At 70.3% G+C, this 20,247-nt stretch overlaps 2 protein-coding genes and 1 pseudogene across 4 annotated transcripts; all 3 read left to right on the top strand.

The window, feature by feature from the left end:
* Positions 1-1,127: 1,127 nt before the first annotated feature.
* On the top strand, positions 1,128-7,804 carry FES (FES proto-oncogene, tyrosine kinase). Its single transcript, XM_087743840.1, has 19 exons — positions 1,128-1,235; positions 2,026-2,277; positions 2,390-2,563; positions 2,637-2,733; positions 3,186-3,369; positions 3,687-3,824; positions 3,935-4,054; positions 4,137-4,259; positions 4,329-4,515; positions 4,613-4,690; positions 4,948-5,157; positions 5,488-5,610; positions 5,847-5,900; positions 6,041-6,159; positions 6,373-6,467; positions 6,574-6,697; positions 6,833-6,990; positions 7,208-7,330; positions 7,476-7,804. The coding sequence occupies exons 2-19, from the start codon at positions 2,053-2,055 to the stop codon at positions 7,616-7,618; spliced, it is 2,475 nt and encodes an 824-aa protein (XP_087599966.1). The 5' UTR covers positions 1,128-1,235; positions 2,026-2,052; the 3' UTR covers positions 7,619-7,804.
* Positions 7,805-8,114: 310 nt separating this feature from the next.
* Positions 8,115-17,567, top strand: MAN2A2 (mannosidase alpha class 2A member 2). Of its 3 annotated transcripts, none has more exons than XM_087743708.1 (24): positions 8,115-8,201; positions 8,724-8,878; positions 9,070-9,324; positions 9,476-9,620; positions 9,727-9,898; positions 10,259-10,386; positions 10,540-10,713; positions 11,061-11,247; positions 11,335-11,512; positions 11,699-11,901; positions 12,266-12,448; positions 12,642-12,756; positions 12,963-13,030; positions 13,209-13,374; positions 13,689-13,925; positions 14,033-14,155; positions 14,244-14,358; positions 14,454-14,587; positions 14,702-14,843; positions 15,132-15,265; positions 15,600-15,677; positions 16,017-16,205; positions 16,318-16,428; positions 16,864-17,567. In XM_087743708.1, exons 2-24 carry the CDS (start codon positions 8,747-8,749, stop codon positions 17,014-17,016), a joined length of 3,522 nt encoding a protein of 1,173 aa, XP_087599834.1. In that variant the 5' UTR covers positions 8,115-8,201; positions 8,724-8,746; the 3' UTR covers positions 17,017-17,567. The 3 variants fall into 3 exon arrangements, with proteins under 3 accessions (XP_087599834.1, XP_087599836.1, XP_087599835.1); XM_087743709.1 differs by lacking the exon at positions 8,115-8,201 and adding an exon at positions 8,357-8,477; XM_087743710.1 differs by lacking the exon at positions 15,600-15,677.
* A 1,759-nt stretch (positions 17,568-19,326) lies between these two features.
* On the top strand, positions 19,327-20,245 carry LOC148050344 (uncharacterized; annotated as a pseudogene).
* Positions 20,246-20,247: the final 2 nt, after the last annotated feature.

The following is a 20,247-nucleotide window of genomic DNA, read 5'->3' as shown; positions in this document are numbered from 1 at the left end:
GAGCCAGCAGAGCATGTGGATGCTTGGGCAGAAAATAAAACTATTCCTCAACTGGGCAGGCGGCAAATGGGGCATTAACCGGGCTTCTCCCACCCGGGGCGGGGATTTGCGTTGCTCAGCACAGAAACCTCCCGCGCTCGCTGGAGTGCTGCCTGGGGTCTGTGCCCGGGGCACCGTGGCAGGCCCTGGCCGTGCCGTGCCGTGCCGTGCCCTTGTGCTGCTCCTTGGCGTGACCAGCTGGGCATCGCTCAGCCACGGGAAGGCGAGTCGGCAAAACTCCCGTCTGACATGCTTTTTCCCCCAGCTTCCTCTAACAGCGGACTCGGCTCAGCTGTGTCCTGCGGGTGACCGTGACGTCCCTCTGGGGCTGGGGCCTCCCTGCCGGGCACAGGAGGGGGGGCTCAGCACAAACCACCAGGACGTGGCCGGGCTGAGCCGAGCCAAGCTGGGGGCTACGTGCGGTGGTGCTGGCAGGAGGCGGTGGTGGCTGCCCTTGCGATGCGGCTGCCAGGGCTGATCGGTCCCATCATGGCACCAGTGGAGCACTTTGAGGGGGGGAGCGCCTGGGGCTGCCACAGGGAGCGGGATACCAGCTGTGTGGGCGCAGGCTGACACCGAGGGCTGGGGCATGGCTCCATGGGTGCCCGTGCAGTGGCTGCTCTGTCCTGTGGCTTTTCACGGTTACGAGGGCCAGCCTCAGGGGTGGTGACGGGATGCCCCCCCTTCAGCAGGGCTGCACAGAGCCCTGGGGGGACCCCCGGGTACACCCCCAGTCCCTGCAGCCTCTCGGGGAAGCAGGGGCACGGAGAGGGGCTGGGGGACAGGCAGGACCGGGCACGGCCGAAGGGGCTTTGCTGGGTGAAACCCCTGCAGGGCCAGGGCTGAGTTCAGGTTCCGCAGGGGCTGTGGACCACAGCGGGGGCGAGGAAGAGCCCTGGGCTCCTGCAGGGCTGGATCCTGCCGGCGCCAGGCCCTGGTGCGAGGCAGCTGGGAGCGGGGCGGTGTGGCTGGGGGCTGCCCAGCTATGGCAGAGCTGCGTGCCGGTGTCGGCCTGGGTGCGGGGACTGGCAGGGAGGGGAGGAAGCGCAGGAAATCTCGCAATGGCTGTATGGTCAGCACCGGGTTTCCTGTTCCTCCCCAGGAGCCAGAGCTGCACTAGGTCCAGACTGCGCCGGCCCCGACCCTGGGAGGACGCCAGCGCCAGCCCCACGGCGGGGACCTCGCGGCATACGCAGGTTGGAGGGGCCGTGCCCAGCGGGGCGCCGGCAGGGACAGGGGACCCCTTGGCAGGGCTGGGGGGGATCTCAGTGGACCCCGCTGAGGGGTCGAGGGCTGTGCCAGGGGACGTCCTGCCCTGGACAGAGACGTGCCCCAGCACCCTCTTGCTCCTGCTGCACCCTTGCTGCGGGACAGGGCACCCTGGGGCCACGGCTGGGACCAGTTCGGCTCCCAACGGCCATGCTGGAGTCCTGGGAACTGGGACGCGTCCAGGCTTGGCACCTTCCTCTGGGGCTTGGGGCCCTGTCCCCCTCCTGCCGGCTCCCCACCGTGCCCTGGCGCCCGAGAGCTCGGCATGCCTGGCTGCCCCCACCGCGGCACAGGGGTGACCGTGCTGACGGGCAGGACAGGACTGGAGCTGCCAGACCGCGTGGGGCCGGTGCCCTGGCCAGGGCGGGGGGCACGGCTGCGCTGCCCTCGGGGAGCAGCCCCGTGTGCATGGCAGGGGTGACGCTGCTGGTGTTCACCCCACACTTCCTCCTCCCTGGCACCGTCCCCGCGGGCCCCCGCTGCCGCAGGGCTTGGGGCGCGCTCAGCCCTCCCGCCTGCTTTGAATGCGCTTTGCAAGGCAGATTGCCTGGGGCAGGGAGGACTCTGTGCCCCGCCGCCGCCCGACCGGGGCTCCATGTCCCGGTGATGGGACCATGGCGTGGGAGGGTGCGAGATGCAAAGGGCCCCGGCCACCGCCGAGGGCAGTGTGGGGCATGGGGCGGCAGCCGCAGCTCAGGCTCTGCTGCTGCTCTGCAGCCTCCTCCTGCCCAGGACGGCGGTGCCATGGGCTTCGGGCCGGAGCTGTGGTGCCCGCAGGGGCACAGCGCGCTGCTGCGGCTGCAGGACAGTGAGCTGCGCCTCCTGGAGCTGATGAAGAAATGGATGTCACAGCGCGCCAAGAGCGACCGGGAGTACGCGGGGATGCTGCACCACATGTTCTCCCAGCTGGAGAAGCAGGAGGCCCCCGGCCAGCTCCGCACCGGCGACCAGGGCAGCCAGATCGGGGAGGTAGGGATGCCTCGGTGCGGGAGCGCACCCCGCAGAGCCTGGTGCGGTGCGGTGCGGTGCAGTGCCAGAGGGTGGCCATGCCTGTGCCGTCCCTGACGGCCCGTCCCCACAGTCCTGGTGGGTGCTGGCGAGCCGGACGGAGACGCTGAGCCAGATCCTGCGGCAGCATGCGGAGGAGCTGGCGGCAGGGCCGCTGGCCAAGCTGAGCCTGCTCATCCGCGACAAGCAGCAGCTCCGCAAGGCGTACAGCGAGCGGTGGCAGCAGCTCAGCCAGGAGTACGCCCGGGTACGCGGGTCCCGGTGGGGGGAGCAGGGGGCCCGGCCCAGCCCTGCTCCCCTGACAGCGTCTCCCTCCCCAGACCACGCAGCAGGAGATGGAGAAGCTGAAGGCGCAGTACCGCAGCCTGGCGCGCGACAGTGCCCAGGCCAAGCGCAAGTACCAGGAGGCCAGCAAAGGTGCCTGCCAGCCTGGCCCCCACCCCGGCCCCATCCCGCTGCGTCCCCTCCCAGCTCGCCTCAGCCCCAGCGGATCGGGGATGGCCAGAGCACCCCGTGCCTGTGGGACCCACAGTGCAGCCTGGGCCAGGCAGGGGCGCCAGGGGCAGCAGCACGGGGAGAACCCAGCCTGGCCGCTGGGGAGCTGGGCAAATGTCCCGTGGGTTATGGGCCTTGGGACACCGCGCTGTGGGTTGGGAGCATCCCTGTGCACGGGGAGGTGTGGTGTGAGCACCCTGGCCCCAGCCCCCTGCCTGCCCTGGGACCCCCGTCCCTGCCCCATCACCCCCCTGGCCCCTGCCCCAGCCCCGCTGGGTGCCCGTGCCCCTCGCTGGCTGCGCAGGCGGACGTGCCGCAGCGCTGGGACCGGCAATGTGGCGGCGGTGGGTGTTTTCCATGGCCTCTTCCCCCAGACAAGGAGCGAGACAAGGCAAAGGAGAAGTACGTGCGCAGCCTCTGGAAGCTGTACGCCCTGCACAACCAGTATGTGCTGGCCGTGCAAGCGGCCACACTCCACCACCACCACCACTACCAGCGTGTGCTGCCCAGCCTCCACCAGTCCCTCTACAGCCTGCAGCAGGAGATGGTCCTTGTCCTGTAAGAGCCCTGGCTGCCCCGCGCCCCGCTGCCTGTCCCTGGGCACCCCCATGGCCCCTGAGAACCGGCGGTGCTCCCTCCTCCTGCCAGAGTCCTGCCGGCCACGTGCACCTTCCCTGCCCCATTGCCTGCAGCCGTCATGGTGATGCCCCGCAGCACCACGCGAGATGCGGGGACTGAGGGCGCGAGCCAGTGGGGCGCGGGGACCAGCCAGCCTGGGCAGCAGGGCCGGGGCAGGGGTGGTGGTGCCTGGCCGCAGGGGCCCTGGGCTGGGGGGCACAGGAGCCTGGCAGCCTCCAGTGCCCGTGTCCCTGCAGGAAGGAGATCCTCAGGGAGTACTACAGCATCAGCAGCCTGGTGCAGGAGGACGTGCTGGCCGTGCACCAGGAAATTGCCAGTGCCATCCAGGCCATTGACCCGGACACCGAGTACAGCAGCTTCATCCAGAGCCACAGGTACAGCCCCATGGGGCTGCAGCCCCTCAGCCGGGCATGGCCCTGCTGATCACAGGTGCCAGTGGCCGGCACAGGGCAGGTGGGAGCAGAGCCACACTGGGTGCCTGCAGGTACGGCTCTGAGGTGCCACCAGCTGTGTCCTTTGATGAGAGCTTGCTGGAGGAGACAGAGAGCCTGACGCCGGGGGAGCTGCAGCTGAATGAACTGACCGTCGAGAGCGTCCAGCACTCGTGAGCGGGGCTGGGCCGCGGGCAGGGGCTGCTGCTGCCAGCAGCACAGCTTGGCACCGTCCGGCACCTGTATCTCTTGCAGCCTGACATCGGTTGAGGAGGAGCTGGCGGCTGCCACGGAGGCCGTGGGCAGCAAAGAGCAGCGGGTGCGGGAGCTGCAGGAGGAGATCCGGGGCGAGGAGCAGGGCCGGAGCCCCGGGGAGCGGTGAGGTGTGGTGGGCGTGGGGCAAGGGACCGGGGGTGGCAGGGTCTGACCGCCCTGTTCTGTCCCCAGGGTGCACTTGCTGGGCAAGCGGCAGGGGCTGCAGGAGGCGCAGCAGCAGCTCGAGGGCTGCCTCTGCACGCAGGCCAAGCTGCAGGCGCAGCGGGACCTGCTGGCCGGGAAGCTGGCAGAGCTGGGCACTGGGGAGCCCCTGCCTGCCCTGCCTCTGCAGGAGGACCGGCAGTCGGTCTCCTCTGTGGTGAGTCTTGCCCTGCAGCGTTCCGGGAGCCGCAGGGCTGGGGCATGCGGGGCTGGGATTGCCCCCCGGCCAGCGCACAGCTCATGCCTCCTCCCAGGAGCAGGAGCGGAGTGGGGCCACCGCACTGGAGACCCTCAAGAACCACATCTCAGGCATCTTCAGCCCCAAGTACTCGGTGAGTCCCTGGGCACCTCCAGCCCTCCTGCCCGGCTGCCTTGCCGAGCCTCCTGGCCCCTCGGCACCCCCTGCCCTCTCCTCTCCGGCCCCACAGCCCCCTCCCCTCCGTGCTCCAGCCCCTCCAGCCTCTGCTCCCCCTGCCTGCTGCGCCCTGCCCCAGGCACAGCTTCCAGGTACTGCTGCTGCCCCCCCCCTCCCCCCCCCCCGCTCCGGCACGACCCCGGGGCACGGCTGGGCTCACCCGTCTCCATCCAGCTGCCGCCCCCCGTGCCGCTGATCCCAGAGGTGCAGAAGCCGCTGTGCCAGCAGGCCTGGTACCACGGGGCCATCCCACGCTCGGAGGTGCAGGAGCTGCTGAGCTGCAGCGGGGACTTTCTGGTGCGGGAGAGCCAGGGCAAGCAGGAGTACGTGCTCAGCGTGCTGTGGGACGGGCAGCCCCGGCACTTCATCATCCAGGCTGCCGACGTGAGTGACCACAGGCGGGGAGAGACAGCCCGGGCACGGCCCCTGGCTCTGCAGCCACGGGGCCCCGGTGCGGGTGCACGAGAGGTGTGTGTATGGTACGAGTTGTGCGCACCCGTCCTTGCACAGGCCAAGCGTGGAGTGGGGGTGTGAGCCTGCATCCTGCGTGTGAACTCCCACTTAGGCATGCTTGCCGTGCCCAGCGTGCATGCACGTCCTGCGCCACGTGCGTGCATGCACACTCATCCATGCGCGCATGCCCGTGCGCTCCAGCCTCGTGAGCACACCTATGCGTGCGTGCAGGCGCAGCCCCTCAGCCTCTCCTCCCCACAGAACATGTACCGGCTGGAGGGCGAAGGCTTCCCCACCATCCCGCTGCTCATCGAGCACCTCCTGCAGAGCCAGCAGCCCATCACACGGAAGAGCGGGATTGTCCTGGCCAGGGCCGTGCCCAAGGTGACAGCAGGCAGTGGGGAGGGGGACAAGTCCCCTACGCACGGGGCAGCCCTGCCTGGCCCCTTCTGCTGCCCACGGCTGGGCTGGGCGCCCCAAGCACGCTTCTCCAGCCAGACGTGGAGACAGCCCTGGGGGGGAGCTGGGGGCTGCGTGAGAGGGAGCTGCAGGGGCGGGGGGACGTGGGCCTGGGGCAGGCTGGGGGACAGCTCACCGCCTTGGGTGTCTGCTCGCTGCAGGACAAATGGGTGCTCAACCACGAGGACGTGCTGCTCGGGGAGCGCATTGGCCGGGTGAGTCGGGGTGCTCTGGTCCCTGCCTGCACGGGGTCTGTGGGAGGGCAGGGCTGTCCCACGGGGTCTGTGGCAGGGCAGGGGTTGCCCCAGGGCCACGCCGCGGCAAGCTGGGCCAGTGCACCCATGTCTCTCGGCAGGGTAACTTTGGGGAGGTGTTCAGTGCCCGCCTGCGTGCTGACAACACCCCAGTGGCTGTGAAATCCTGCCGGGAAACCCTCCCGCCCGAGCTCAAGGCCAAGTTCCTGCAGGAAGCCAGGTCTGTGCGGCCATCACCCTTGTCCTGGTCCGTCTGTCTGTCCTTGGGACTTGGGGCTGTTCAAACCTTGCTGGGACTACAGCAGCATCCTTGTGCTGAGGGCTGTGTCCCTGGGCTGGCCGGGCAGAGCATCCTGGGGACACCATGGAGGTGGCCTGCGCCTGGGGCAGCCGGGCCCCCGCGCGCTCACGGCGCCCGTCCTTGTCCCCACAGGATCCTCAAGCAGTACAATCACCCGAACATCGTCCGGCTCATCGGCGTCTGCACCCAGAAGCAGCCCATTTACATTGTCATGGAGCTTGTGCAGGGTGAGCGGCCCCGTCCGGCAGCCCCGCGCTGCCGGGGCAGCCGGTGCGTGCCTGTGCCACGGCATGCCAGGGCAGCCGCCCGCCAGCTCCGCAATCCTGGGTGCAGGGGGGGACTTCCTGAGCTTCCTGCGCAGCGAGGGGCCCCACCTGCGGGTGAAGGAGCTGATCAAGATGACGGAGAACGCTGCCGCCGGCATGGAGTACCTGGAGAGCAAGCACTGCATCCACAGGTGGGCTCCAGCAGCGTGGGTGGGTGCCGGGCAGGGCAGGGCGAACCCCGGAGTCCTTGCTGCCCCCTGTCCAGTGCCAGGCGGAGGCCTCTGGGGACGGCTGGGCGTGCGGCTGACAGCTCTGGGCCGTCCCAGGGACCTGGCCGCTCGCAACTGCCTGGTGACGGAGAAGAATGCCCTGAAGATCAGCGACTTTGGGATGTCGCGGGAGGGGGAGGATGGCGTCTACGCCTCCACAGCGGGGATGAAGCAGATCCCTGTCAAGTGGACCGCCCCCGAAGCACTCAATTATGGTATGGAACGGAGCCGGGCATGGCCTGGCAGCCCCGCGACACAGCTGGGAGCTAGGAGCCTGGGGCACACCGTCCTGCTCCCACGTGCCTGCCTGGTCCTGGGGAGGGAGGCAGGGAGAGCCAGGGCACCCCAGCCCTCGTGAGCATGGGCACGGCCAGGGCAGCGGTGCCATGGGCGTCCCCAGCCGCCAGCATCCGTCCCGCCCCATGTCCCCAGGCCGATACAGCTCCGAGAGCGATGTCTGGAGCTTTGGGATCCTGCTGTGGGAAGCCTTCAGCCTGGGCGCCGTCCCCTACCCCAACCTCAGCAACCAGCAGACGCGAGAGGCGGTGGAGCAGGGTAAGGGACGTGGCCGGGGTCCGGGTCTCCAGGGCCGCTGCGGGCGCGGCGTGGAGCCGTGCCCGCGGGACAGGCAGGACAGGGCTGCGGGGGGCGAGGGGCCGGTGGCCCGGGCTGCCAGGTCGCCATCCCTGCCGCCCGCCAGGCGTGCGGCTGGACCGCCCCGAGCAGTGCCCCGAGGAGGTGTACCGGCTGATGCAGCGGTGCTGGGAGTACGACCCCCGCAAGCGGCCCAGCTTCAGCACCATCCACCAGGACCTCATCGCCATCCGCAAGAGGCACCGGTGAGGGGCAGCGGCCCGCCGGCCCCGCTCCGGACAGCACCGTGCGCCCCGGGTCCGTCCCGCCGGCAGCGCCCGTCCCTCGGGCGGCTGCTGCGGGCGGCGGGGCGCGGCTGTGCCCCGGGGCAGGGGCTCCCGCCCGGCCCGGGGACGCGGCGCCCGCGGCCCCCTCCCGCCTTGATCCCGTGTAATAAACGAAGCAGCTCTGCAGCACCGCCTCTGTGGGGGCACGGGGGGCGCAGGCCCCGGGGAACCGGCGGGGCCGCCCGGGACGGGGCGCACCGGGACGCGCACCGGCCGCGGGGCTGGGGGGGGGGGGTGCCCGGGTGTGTCCCCGGGGCTACGGGGGGGCGGCCGAGCCTGCCCCGGGGCCGTGGGGGGCCCGGCCGGGTCGGTCCCCGGCGCTACGGTGGGGCCGGCTCGGCCCCGGGAGCTCGGGGGTCGCGGCCGGCTCGGTCCCGCCCCAGCGGCCGCCCCCGGGGCCGGGCGGGCGGGGCGGCGGGCGGGGCCTGGCCCATCCCGGCCGCGGCAGCCGGCGGGCCCGGGGCGGGCGATGTGAGCAGCCGGGCCGGGCCGCGGAGCCGCCCAGGGTAAGAGCGGAGCCGCCGCGCCCCCGCAGCCCTCCCGCGGTGGGCGGCCCCGGCCCTGCCCGCCCCTCCCCGGCCCCGGCCCCGGCCCCGGCCCCGGCCCCGGCCCCGGCCCCGGCCCTGCCCGCTCCCCGCGCCGGGCCGCGGCACGGAGGCCCCGGGCAGCCGCTGCCCGGCCCCGGCCCCGCAGCGGGCCGGGCCCCAGGCGCCCCGGGCCTTTGCCGCCCGCCGGCACCGCTCCAGCCCGGGCTATAAATACCCGGCGCCGGATTAAGCGAAGTAGGGCGCGGGGGGGCGGGGGGAGGAGGAGGAGGAGGAGCGGGGCCGCGGTGAGGGGCGGCGGGCAAGGGGTGCGCAGGGCAGGGGAGCGCCGGGCCGGGCTGCCCGACCCCCGGTCCCCGGGTCCCCGGGCCGGGCTCAGCCCAGGGCGAGGGCGGGAGGCGCCGTCCCGTCCCGTCCGGTGCCGCCTCTCCCGGCCCCGCGGCTGGGCTGGCGGGGCCAGCGGCTCCCTCTGCCCCGCTGCAGGTCTGCCCCTGCGGCGCTCCGGGATGAAGCTGAAGAAGCAGGTGACAGTGTGTGGAGCTGCCATCTTCTGCGTGGCCGTCTTCTCCCTCTACTTGATGCTGGACCGGGTGCAGCACGACCCCACGCGCCACCAGAGCGGGGGCAACTTCCCCAGGGTGAGCCGCAGGGCTGCAGGTTGGGAGAGCAGGCTAGCGGGCCAGGGCTAGCGGTGGCCAGCCGGCACAGCCTGAGGCCGGTCAGTTGCCTGGGCCGGGGCTTGTTCCCTGCTGGTGTCAGTGCACGTGGGGGACGGGACCCGCCTGGTGAAGGGCACCGGAGGCTCTCACCGCGGCGTCTGTGTCCCCAGAGCCAGATCTCGGTGCTGCAGAACCGCATTGAGCAGCTGGAGCAGCTGCTGGAGGAGAACCACGAGATCATCAGCCACATCAAGGACTCGGTGCTGGAGCTGACGGCCCACGCGGAGGGGCAGCCGGCGCTGCCCCACCACACGCCCAATGGCTCCTGGGTGCTGCCCCCCGAGAGCCGCCCCAGCTTCCTCTCCGTCTCCCCCCAGGACTGCCAGTTCGCCCTGGGGGGCAAGGGCCAGAGCCCAGACCTGCAGGTGAGGGGCTGGCATCTTGGCCCAGCAGCTCAGGGCCCATCTCTGCTAGCGCGACGGGGTCTGTACCAGGGCATCTGTGGGGTCCTGGCCCTACTCTCTCGGGGGTCTCTCAGTCCGGTGTCTGCCCTGAGCCCTGTCTCCCACCTGGCAGATGCTGGCCGTGTACTCGCTGCTGCCCTTTGACAACCAGGACGGCGGCGTGTGGAAGCAGGGCTTCGATATCACTTATGAGCCCAATGAGTGGGACACTGAGCCCCTGCAGGTGTTTGTGGTGCCGCACTCCCACAACGACCCGGGTGAGCAGTGGGCGAAGGCGGGCAGGGGAGGGCTGGGCTAGCCGCCCCGCAGTGCTGGTGGGGAAGGGCTGGGCCCCACGCAGTGACCCCCAACGTGTGCTGGCAGGCTGGATCAAGACCTTTGACAAGTACTACTATGACCAGACGCAGCACATCCTCAACAGCATGGTGCTGAAGATGCAGGAGGACCCGCGCCGGCGCTTCATCTGGTCCGAGATCTCCTTCTTTTCCAAGTGGTGGGACAACATCAGTGCCCAGAAGCGGGCTGCGGTGCGGAGGTAGGGCTGCCCGCCTGGCGCCGGTGCCCGGCACGGTCCTTGCCCGGAGGCAGGGTGCTGCGGGAGGTGCGCTGGCTGTGAGCATGGGGTGCGTGAGGGAAGGGCCCTGGGGAGACGAAGGCTGCCCTGGCTGCAGGGCAGCGTCTCTGGCCGGGGCCTTGGCCAGCATGGTGCTGGGGAGGGATGTCTGTCCGGGGCCGCGCATGGGGACAGTGTGGGCACTGTGCAGCAGCCGGTGGTTGCGGAGGCTCTGGGTGGGACCCAGGTGGCTCCAAGATGGGGTGAGGCTCTGCCACAGACACACAGCTCACCACAGGGCTCTGCCCAGAGCTGATCACATCTCATGTGTCCCCCCTGCAGGCTGGTTGGCAACGGGCAGCTGGAGATGGTGACAGGTGGCTGGGTGATGCCCGACGAGGCCAATTCCCACTACTTTGCCATGATCGACCAGCTGATCGAGGGGCACCAGTGGCTGGAGAAGAACATTGGTGAGAACTGGGTGGGATGCCGGGCAGGAGGGGCAGGGTGCTGGCTGGGGGCCTGCTCGATGCACCAGCAGGCACCCCCGTCCCTGGCAGCAGCCTGCTCACGGGAGGTGCTGCCGGGCCCAGCGCGGGGCTGACGGGTCTCTGTGCCCCCAGGCGTGACGCCCCGGTCGGGCTGGGCTGTCGACCCCTTTGGGCACAGCTCCACCATGCCCTACCTGCTGAAGCGCTCCAACCTGACGGGCATGCTCATCCAGCGCGTGCACTATGCCATCAAGAAGCACTTTGCTGCCACCCAGAACCTGGAGTTCATGTGGAGACAGACGTGGGGTGAGGGGCTGCTGGGGAGGTGACTGCGGGGAGGGCCCCTGGGGTGGGTGGCAGCAGGGAACAGCCGCCGGCCGCTTTCCTGTGCGGACAGCGGGCCGAGCGCCGGGGGGTGATGGCTCTGCCCTGCAGCGGTTTTGCCCTGCAGGACAGCCCCAGGGTGACTCCCCTCTGTGCCCAGTGCGCCGGGGGAGGCTGCTGTGCTCTCTGGGCTCCAAGCGGGTGAGCCTGTGTGCCAGGTCTGCTCTGCCCCAGCAGCTGTCCCCACGCCCATGTGCCCGTGGGCACCCCTGCTTGGGGATAGGCAAGGGAGAGCCATTGCTGGTGCTCATCTGTCCTTGGTCCCGCAGACCCAGACGCCAGCACCGACATCTTCTGCCACATGATGCCCTTCTACAGCTACGACGTGCCCCACACCTGTGGGCCAGACCCCAAGATCTGCTGCCAGTTCGACTTCAAGCGCTTGCCAGGTGGCCGGATCAACTGCCCGTGGAAGGTGCCTCCCCGAGCCATCACCGATGCCAACGTGGCGGAGCGGTGAGTGCTGCAGGGGCAGGGGCAAGTGGCTCTGAGCCCCACGGCCCTGTCAGGGAGCCAGCCTCACGCCCTGGCCCCCCACGGCAGAGCCCAGCTCCTGCTGGACCAGTACCGCAAGAAGTCCAAGCTGTACCGCAGCAAGGTGCTGCTGGTGCCCCTGGGAGACGATTTCCGCTACGACAAGCCACAGGAGTGGGATGCCCAGTTCCTCAACTACCAGCGCATCTTCGACTTCCTCAACTCCCGGCCCAACCTCCATGTCCAGGTATGTGCAGGGAGGTCTGGGGCAGCACGAGGGGCCGGGGGGAGCAGGGCCCCACACGTGGAGGTTGTGGGGAGGCCACATGCAGAGCCCAGTGGGAGGGTGGGCAGTGCCGGGAGGGGCGGTGGGAGCCCCCGGGAGCCACGGGGGTTCCCCGTCATGCTCAGGGCTGTACATGCCATCCTGCAGGCGCAGTTTGGGACGCTCTCTGACTACTTTGACGCTCTGTACAAGAAGGTGGGCATCGTGCCGGGGATGAAGCCGCCTGGGTTCCCAGTGCTGAGTGGGGATTTCTTCTCCTACGCGGACCGGGAGGATCACTACTGGACAGGCTACTACACCTCCCGGCCTTTCTACAAGAGCCTGGACCGGGTGCTGGAGGCCCACCTCCGGTGAGGGGAATCGGGCTGGGCCCAGGGCAGGGGTTGTGTGCAGGGGGCATGGGCAAGGGTTGGCCAGGCAGCACCCAGGAGCCCCGGCAGTTCCCCGGTCTGCACCCAGCTGCCAACGTGCTGGGGGTGGCCCAGGCATGGCCCAGGCAGTGCCAAAGCCTTGCCCAGCCCCAGGGCAGTGCGTGCCCCCCGCCTGCCCTCCCCGAGGCCAGGCCCCTGTCTGAGGAGAGTGCGCGGGCTGGGTACTGTTGGCACGAGGGCAGGCTGGGCTGGCTGCTCCTCCGCTGCCCTCCGTCCTGGCACCGCTCGGCCCGGAGCGTGGGGCGCCGGAGCAGGGACCCTCCGTGACCCTGTCCCTGCGCAGGGGGGCAGAGATCCTGTACAGCCTGGCACTCGCCCACGCCCGCCGTGCCGGCGTCGACGGCAGGTACCCGCTCTCCGACTACGCCCTGCTGAGCAACGCCCGCCGCAACCTGGGCCTCTTCCAGCACCACGACGCCATCACCGGTACTGCCAAGGAGGCCGTGGCGGTTGACTATGGAGTCCGGTGCGTGCCGGGGGCCGGGGTGCAGCCCTGAGGGGCCTGTCTCGGACAGGGGCTGGTGGGCACGGGGCTGGGAGTGTGGCTGGGTGTGGGGGTTCTGTGGGGCCCCTCTCCTGGGGGGAGGTAGGGAGTGTTGGGGGGACGCTGGGACAGGACGGGGGGACGGTCAGGGTGGCTCACTCTGCCCGTGCCTCAGGCTGCTCCACTCTCTCACGAACCTCAAGCGTGTCATCATCAATGCTGCGCATTACCTCGTGCTGGGGGACAAGGACGCCTACCGCCACGACCCTGCTGCACCCTTCCTTGGCACGGTGAGCAGCACCCTGCCCCCTGGCTCCCCACGCCCCAGCACCCGTGCTGGGGCAGCTGTCCCTGTGCACCCAGGGAACAGAGCCCCGCCTGCCCGCTTGGTGCTGGGTGTGGGCCCGGGGAAAGGGTCCCAGCCTGTGCCTGCGTCCCTGGGCTCAGCTGGCAGGGGTGGTGGGCGCACCCCGGCTCTGACTGCTCCTCTCCCCAGGACGACATGCGCCCCAACCAGGACTCACTCCCGGAGAAAACAGTTGTCAAACTGGACGCCTCGCCCCGGTAGGGGCTGCCTGCCCTGCTCTCGGGGCTTGTGGGGCCGTGGCGGGGCGGTGAGGGGGGTACCTGGGACTCTGTAAAGCAGTGGGTGGGTGCACGGGACCCGTGGGTAGTGTGGGGCACAGGGCACCCGGGATGCCATGGGGCTGGGGTGGCCATCTCTGCGTGACTCCACCCGCAGGTTCCTGGTGGTGTTCAACCCGCTGGAGCAGGAGCGCCTGAGTGTCTTGCCGGTGCTGGTGGACTCCCCGCACGTGCGTGTGTTCTCCGAGGAAGGGCAGCCCCTGCCTTCCCAGCTCAGTGCGCACTGGGGCTCCGCCACCGACATGGTGCCCAACGTCTACCAGGTATGGGGTGCCTCGGTGCCGCTGCTCGCCGCCATCCTCGGCCCGCACAGCTCGTGCGTGCCAGCCTCCCGTCCTCACGCACTGCCCCCACGGCAGGGACACCCCATGAGCCCTTCTCTGTGGCAACAAGTGTCCCCACATCCCAACACAAGCTCCCGCTGCTCGCAAACCCCCAGGCCCCCATGCACGTCCCCCCTCAGCAGAAGTCCCAGAAGCGCCGAGCTGGCATCTTTGCCCTGCTGACAGCCAGAAGTCCCCACGTGCCGGTTGCCCTCCTGCGGAGGGGCTGGCTCAGGCCTGCGTGCTGCCCGCAGGTGTCTGTCCTGGCTCGCCTGCCTGCGCTGGGGCTGCGTGTGCTGCAGCTGCACAAGTCCTTCGATGGCCACACCACACTGAAGTCCTCCGTGCGCCTGTACCTGCACGGCCGGGACTTGCCCATGCGCAAGCAGGAGGCCGTACCCGTGCACGTCTTCCCGGCCACGGCCGATGACTTCTGCCTGGAGAACCAGCACCTGCAGGCCTGCTTCTCGGGACGCTCAGGCCTGCTGCAGGTGAGTGCAGGGCTCTGACGGGTGGCGTGGGGGTGAAGGAGGGGAGGGGGGCACAGCGCTGCCTCGTGCAAGGCGTGCTCACCGCTGTGCTGGCCTGCGCCCCGCAGAGCATCCGCCGAGCTGGGGAGGAGCGGGAGCAGAGGGTGAGCAGTGAGTTCCTCATCTACGGCACCAGGACCTCCAAGGACAAAAGCGGAGCCTATCTCTTTCTGCCTGATGGCGAGGCCAAGGTACGGGGACTGCCTCTGAGAGCCAGCTGGCAGCCGTGCCCGTGGCCACGTGGCAGTCCAGCTCAGCGCAGCCCTCCTTCCCCCACAGCCCTATGCCCCCAAGGACCCCCCAGTAGTGCGGGTGACGGAGGGACCCCTCTTCTCAGAGGTCGCCAGCTACTACCAGCATGTCCAGACCGTGGTGCGGCTTTACAACGTGCCAGGTGAGACAGCGTGAGGCTGTGCTAGGGAGGTCGCTGGCCCGGGGGCGCTGGGCGATGCTGCCCATGGGGCCCAGCCCCTCACTGCCTGCCCACAGGGGTGGAGGGCCTGTCCCTGGATGTGTCTTGCCTGGTGGACATCCGTGACCATGTCAACAAGGAGCTGGCCCTGCGCTTCAGCACTGACATTGAGAGCGACGACACCTTCTTCACTGACCTCAATGGTTTCCAGGTATCCGGCAGCCTGGGGAGGGACAGCAGCTGCCCACGGGGGGACAGTGCCCTGCCACCCGGCACTGGGCACTGCGGGAGCCGCCTCCAGCCGCTGACCTCTGTCCCTCGGCAGATCCAGCCCCGCAGGTACCAGCGGAAGCTGCCACTGCAGGCCAACTTCTACCCCATGCCTGCCATGGCCTACATCCAGGACACGCAGAGCCGCCTGACGCTGCACACAGCCCAGGCCCTGGGGGTCTCCAGCCTCGGCAGCGGTGAGCCGGCCCCGCCGGGGCCGTGGGGCTGTGCCTCGGGGGGCCTGCCGCAGCGCCCGGGCTGCCCTCTGCGGTGGTGCTGGGGAGGAGGGTGCTGCAGGGTGGCACAGGGGGATGCTGGGGAGGAGGGTGCTGCGGGCTGGTGCAGGGTGCCCTGGTCCTGCTGCCTCGGGGGGCTCCCCGGCGCCCCCAGCCCTGTGGGAGCGTTTCCACGCGTGGTGGTCGAGGGGCCGTGTGGGGCGGCTGGCTCGCGTTAAAGCCCGGGGTGCTGGGACCCGCTCTCTGCAGGCCAGCTGGAGGTGATCCTGGACCGGCGCCTCATGCAGGATGACAACCGGGGCCTGGGCCAAGGGCTGAAGGACAACAAGCGGACCTGCAACCGGTTCCGCCTCCTCCTGGAGCGCCGTGCCACTGCCAACAAGGTGCGTGGGCTGCGAGGCCACGGGACTGGGGTTGGGCACGGTGCCGCTCGCCCAGAGAGCCCAGCCCTGCCTTGGGACAGAGGCGTCTGCAGAAAGCCACGTGTGCGACTGGGCGCAGGGTCTCCTCCCCTGCTGTCCCGTGACCCCCCCAACCATCGCGCTGGCACTGCAGAGGGCCGGGCCGGGCCTGGAGCAGGGGGGTGTGGGGAGACTGGGACCATGGACCAGGGTCTGTCCCACAGATGGGGTGCAGAGCCACGCTGCCCTTGTAATCACAGTGTTTTTGTCCCATCCCCTCGCTGCTCTCTATGCGTGCGCCATGTCACCCATTCAGAGCTCCAGCTTCTTTTCCAAACTGGCCTCCATGTTTAAAGCCTTGGGCTTCCCCGGCGCCAGGACTGGCAGCCCAGAGGTAACGGCCGGCCTGGCCCCACTGTCTCTCCCTGTCTCGTGGACTAGCTGCTAGCAACTAGCCTAGCCAGGCCCCGTAGCAAGCCCGTAGTCTGACCGTCGGCTAGCCGGGGTCCATGCAGGCTGCCTGGCTGGCAGCCGCCCTCCCTGTTTGGGCGCTGGGGGGGGTCGTGCCTGGGTGGGCGCAGCTCTGGGTGCCCTGTGCTGGCAGGTGCCTGTTCTCCGAGCGCTGCTGGAGAGGCGGCAAGGGGCGGGAGGCCCCACGGGCCCTGTCCAGGCTCTGCCTGGCCCTGCCGCTGCCCTGGCCTGCGCTGACCCGTGTGCTCTTTGGCCCGTGCAGGACGGCCGCCCGATCAGCTTCCCCTCCCTGCTGAGCCACATCACCTCCATGCACCTGAACGCCGAGGCCCTGGTCATGCCCATGGCCCAGGAGAAGCCGACCCCACCAGCCCTGCGCTCCTTCGTGCCCCTTTCCACCACCCTCCCCTGCGACTTTCACATCCTTAACCTGCGGATGCTGCAGGCAGAGGTGAGCTGCGCCCCGTGAGCGGGCCGGGCATGGCCTGGGGGCAGCAGGACTCTGGGGGGGTCCTGCACCCGCTGTCCCCAGCATCGCACCTCACACCCCGGCTTCCCGGCAGGATGACTCGCTACCCTCGGCCGAGGCAGCCCTGATCCTGCACCGCAAAGGCTTTGACTGCAGCCTGGAGGCCAAGAACCTGGGATTTAACTGCACCACCAGCCAGGGCAAGGTAAGAGCGGGCTGCCGCCCCCACGCACCGCTGGGTCAGAGCCAGGCTGGGGCCCCCGGCATGTCTGGCTCCACGCCTGATTCCTGTGCTCGTGCCAAGCCAGGATGGAGGCTGGAGGGGGCCCCCAGGTCCCAGAATCGGTGGCTGGTCAAGAGTCCCATGGTGCAGCACGCAGCCCTGCTCTGCCCTCACCCAGGCAAAGCTGGAGGATGTTGGTTTCTCACAAAGCGGGTCTGGAGCCTTCCATGAGCCCTGCAGCCCCCAGCGAGGAAGGGCAGAGCCTGGGCTAGGCTGGGTCAGCGTGGTGCCGTGGGGGGCCTGCGAACCGGCTGCTGGCACAGCGTGTGTGGGGCTGCCCCGTGCATGGTGCTGCGCTGCCAGGCACCGCGTCCCACTCACCTGGGCCACCCGCCCTTCTCCCTCCTCTCTCCCTAGCTGGCCCTGGGTGGCTTGTTCCAGGGGCTGGAGCTGGGCTCCCTGCAGCCCACCTCCCTGACCTTGATGTACCCGCTGGGCATGGCTTCCAACAGCACCAACATCCACCTGGACCCCATGGAAATTGCCACCTTCCGCATCCGCCTGGGGTAGTGTCTCCCGGAGCGGGAGAGGAGCAGACTGGCTGGGCAGCGTGGGAGCAGCCGCTGAGCCCAGCAGCACCAGCACGGCCTGGGAGAGGCTGGGCCAGCAAGCCTGTGGCAGGCAGGCGGGCGCTGGGCAGGAGGTGCCGGACTTGCAAAGGCTGCTGCCTTCTAATTTATTAGTTCTCTGTTCTCAGATAGATTTCAGAAGCGAACTGCTGTGGCAGGGCTGTGCAGAGGCTGCCGGATGCTGCCAGGCCATCGAGGCCACGGGCCGGACACTGCTCTGAGCAGAGCACGGCTGGCAGGGGCAGCGGGCCGGGCTCTGTCGCTGCTGGCAGGGTGGGCACAGCTGCCCTGCTGCGTTTGCACGGCTTCCCGGGAGGGTGCCCACCCCGGTGTCTTGGGGCAGGGGCCCGTGCTGGGCTCCCCTGGACCCGTGGGGCAGCACGGGGGCTGCCAGGAGCCTGGCAGGGTTGGGGCAGCTGGCTGGGGAGGTGCTGTGGACTGGAGACTGAGCTCGCCTGGAGCTTGTAGGAAACACGAGGCTGTTTCAAAGGGCCTCAGTCTGTGTCTGGTTTGTCATTCTTGCACTGGTGGCGCGGGGGAGTGGAACGGTGCTCCGTGGGGAGACGGGGCAGCACCCCATGGCAGCAGGGAGGTGGACTCGGAGCTGTGGCCAGGGCCTGTCTGGGTGTGCTGGGTGGGCTGCAGGGGCTGTGCTGCGTGCTGCTCTGTGGGGTCACTGCCCTGCCGCTGCTCCCGGGGCTGAGCCAGGCGTGGGGCCGCGGGCACGTGTGAGAGGCCGGTGGCACGGCCAGGCCCAGCCACGTTTGGGAACAGGCAGCGTGGGGTGCTGGCGGGAGCAAGGGGGATGGGGTGCAGACCAAAGTTAGGCAGCTCCCTGTGCAGGCAGCAATGCGTGGGTTAAGCGTGGGAATGGCCTTTCCCAAATTCAGCGCCTTTAGTCCCCTTTTGGTGAGAGCACAGCAGCCTGGTCTGCAGTGCCCCAGGGGTTGCGGGAAGCCACATCCCCAGAAGCATCCTCCCGGTTGCTGTGGGGACCGCAGGGGGTGCCGCGCTCCCCTGGCCCCCCGGGGCTAATTACTGCGAAGGGGTGCCAGCAGAGAGGGCCGGGCGAGGAGGTGGTGCTGGCTGAGCTTTGCCTCGGTTTCCCGCACAGCCTCCGGCACAGCCTGCATCCCACGGGCTCGGCCACGGCCCCGCATGCCCACAGCCCCGAGAACAGGCAGAGTGCATGGAGCCAGCATGGATCGGCCCCGCAGCTCGGCCCCTCACGCTGCCCCAGGGACGGCCCGGCACAGGGCAGCGCAGCGGGGCAGCGCCCCAGGCCTGCTGCACGGCTGGGGGTGCGAGCGCGCTGCGGGGCTGTGCCGGGGAGCAGGGGACCACAGCTCTGCGCTGGCACAGCTTGCCACCGGCAGCTCTGCCGGAGCCTGGCTAATGGCATAGCTGGCGGGGAGCCAGGCTGCTGGCACAGGGCCCGCTGCCCGCCAGGGCTGGGCTGCCGAGGGGCTGCGGCACAGCCCGCCCACCCACAGCCCCAGGGCAAGGCGCTCGCCCCGCGCCCCAGCCTGGCCCGTGGTCCTCGCCCGCCATGCCGGGATCCCCAGAAGGGCTGAGATGTGGCCGGTGCCCCACTGTGGGGTTGGGGAAGGTGCCTCCCGTCCCACGCCTGGCCCCCGAGAAGCTCATTAGCAATGCTTCCGCCTCCCGCCCCGGTCCCTGCGGAGCGGGCAGCGAGTGCAGGAGGCTCTAATGGCTCCAAGCAGCTCTTGATGGGCCGTGATGCAGGCGGGAGCAGGAGGGGCTGTGGTTTCTGCCTCCGCCGGAGCCAGAGCTGCCTCTGCCCAGGGTCGGCGGGGAAGATGCTGGGTGGGCTCCTGCTCCGGCTGCTCCTTGCCACGGCTCTGTGCCCCGGCCTCCTTGGGACAGGTACAGCCCCGCTCCCGCTCCTCCTGCTCCCTGAACCCATCCTCCCTGTCCCTGCTGGGGCCTCGTCCCTTGGGGGCTGCTCCCCAGTGGCCCCCGATGGAAGGTGGGGGCTCTGTGCCGGGAGGCGGTGGTCCGCGCTGGGGATGGTGGCCCAGGCGTGGTGGTGCCGGGGCCGGTCCCGCTGCAGCACGTCTGTGAGGTGAGAAACGCTGTCCCTGTGAGGTGGTGGCAAACAGGGAGGGGGTTCAGCACGGGGAGATCGGGGCTGGCCCGGGGGCTTTCCCCTCCCCTCTGCCGCCATCACGCTCCTTGCCCGTGCTTGCCCTCGCCAGGGCGATGGCGAGCGCTGGAGGCCACGGCACACATGGGGCCAGGGCCGCCAGCAGGCAGTGCCGGGCGGGGCTGTGTGCAGCCGGCGCTGCCCGTGGGGCTGGAGCCCAGCCGCCACCTGAGCCCAGCCCGAGGGCTGAGCCGGGGGCTCCCGTGCCGGGCAGTGAGGCCCCGCGGCGCTGGCGCACTCCCAGCCCAGCCTGGCCCAGCCCTGCCGGGGCTGAGGAAGGCTCCGCTCCACGGTGTCCCTGCGAGGGCTGCCTCGCTGGAGCTGGCAGCCTGTCCCACCGGCACTGCGCCGGCTGCCGGCACGCCGACTCGCCTCGATGCGGGGCGAAGCCCAGCGCGTGCCCCGTTCACGGGCTCTGCAGCACCCTGCGGCAGGGGCTGAGCCCCGGTGCTCACCAAGCGCCTGCTCCTCGCCGCAGTCTCGGTGCAGAACCTGCACCTCTGCGAGGGCTACGCGGGCCCGGACGGCCGCTACCACCCCGGCTTCTACTGCCCGCGGCTGACCGACCCGGCTGGCCACCGCTACTGCTGCCGCTCCAGCCTGCGCGCCTTCAAGTCCTGCTGCTCCCAGCTGGCCCTGGAGGCCCTCACTGGGGTGAACCTCTCCAGCCTGGCCGGCCCGGGCCTCCTCCGGTGAGCGGGGCGGCAGCCTGGCCGGTGCTCGGGGCTGGCGGGAGGGGGCGGCGGGGGCTCCGGGCTCCCGGCACGACCCGGGGGCTGGCGCGGCATCACCCCTGGGGCCCGAAGCTGGGCCCCGCCTGGCGCAGGGGTGGCGGCGGGGGCCGCGGCTGCCCCTCCTGAGGTGCCCCCCCCGCAGGAACCCGCTGGCCCTGCCCTTCGTGGGGCTCTACGGGCTCCTCGTCCTCCTCCTCATGGCCCTCGACCTCCTCCACTTCTACCGGACCCGGCGCTGCCGCCTCGCCCGCCTCCTGCCCCGCGCCCGCCG

Source organism: Nipponia nippon, unplaced genomic scaffold (genome assembly GCF_047370975.1).
Source record: "Nipponia nippon isolate SJK-2023a ecotype South Korea unplaced genomic scaffold, ASM4737097v1 scaffold_9, whole genome shotgun sequence".
NCBI classification, from domain to species: Eukaryota; Metazoa; Chordata; class Aves; order Pelecaniformes; family Threskiornithidae; genus Nipponia; species Nipponia nippon.
The sequence above is the reverse complement of the archived record's forward strand: the minus strand, read 5'-3'. Positions and strand labels throughout refer to the sequence as shown.

Bases quoted from the DNA above. Each gene is read 5' to 3' on its own strand.
- MAN2A2 (XM_087743708.1), top strand. From the start codon at position 8,747: ATGAAGCTGAAGAAGCAGGTGACAGTGTGTGGAGCTGCCATCTTCTGC. The intron at 12,757-12,962 runs GTGAGCAGCACC...TCCTCTCCCCAG, and splicing joins CTGCACCCTTCCTTGGCACG to GACGACATGCGCCCCAACCA. The intron at 14,844-15,131 runs GTGAGCCGGCCC...CGCTCTCTGCAG, and splicing joins GGTCTCCAGCCTCGGCAGCG to GCCAGCTGGAGGTGATCCTG.
- FES (XM_087743840.1), top strand. From the start codon at position 2,053: ATGGGCTTCGGGCCGGAGCTGTGGTGCCCGCAGGGGCACAGCGCGCTG. The intron at 4,260-4,328 runs GTGAGGTGTGGT...TTCTGTCCCCAG, and splicing joins GGCCGGAGCCCCGGGGAGCG to GGTGCACTTGCTGGGCAAGC. The intron at 4,691-4,947 runs GTGAGTCCCTGG...GTCTCCATCCAG, and splicing joins TCTTCAGCCCCAAGTACTCG to CTGCCGCCCCCCGTGCCGCT.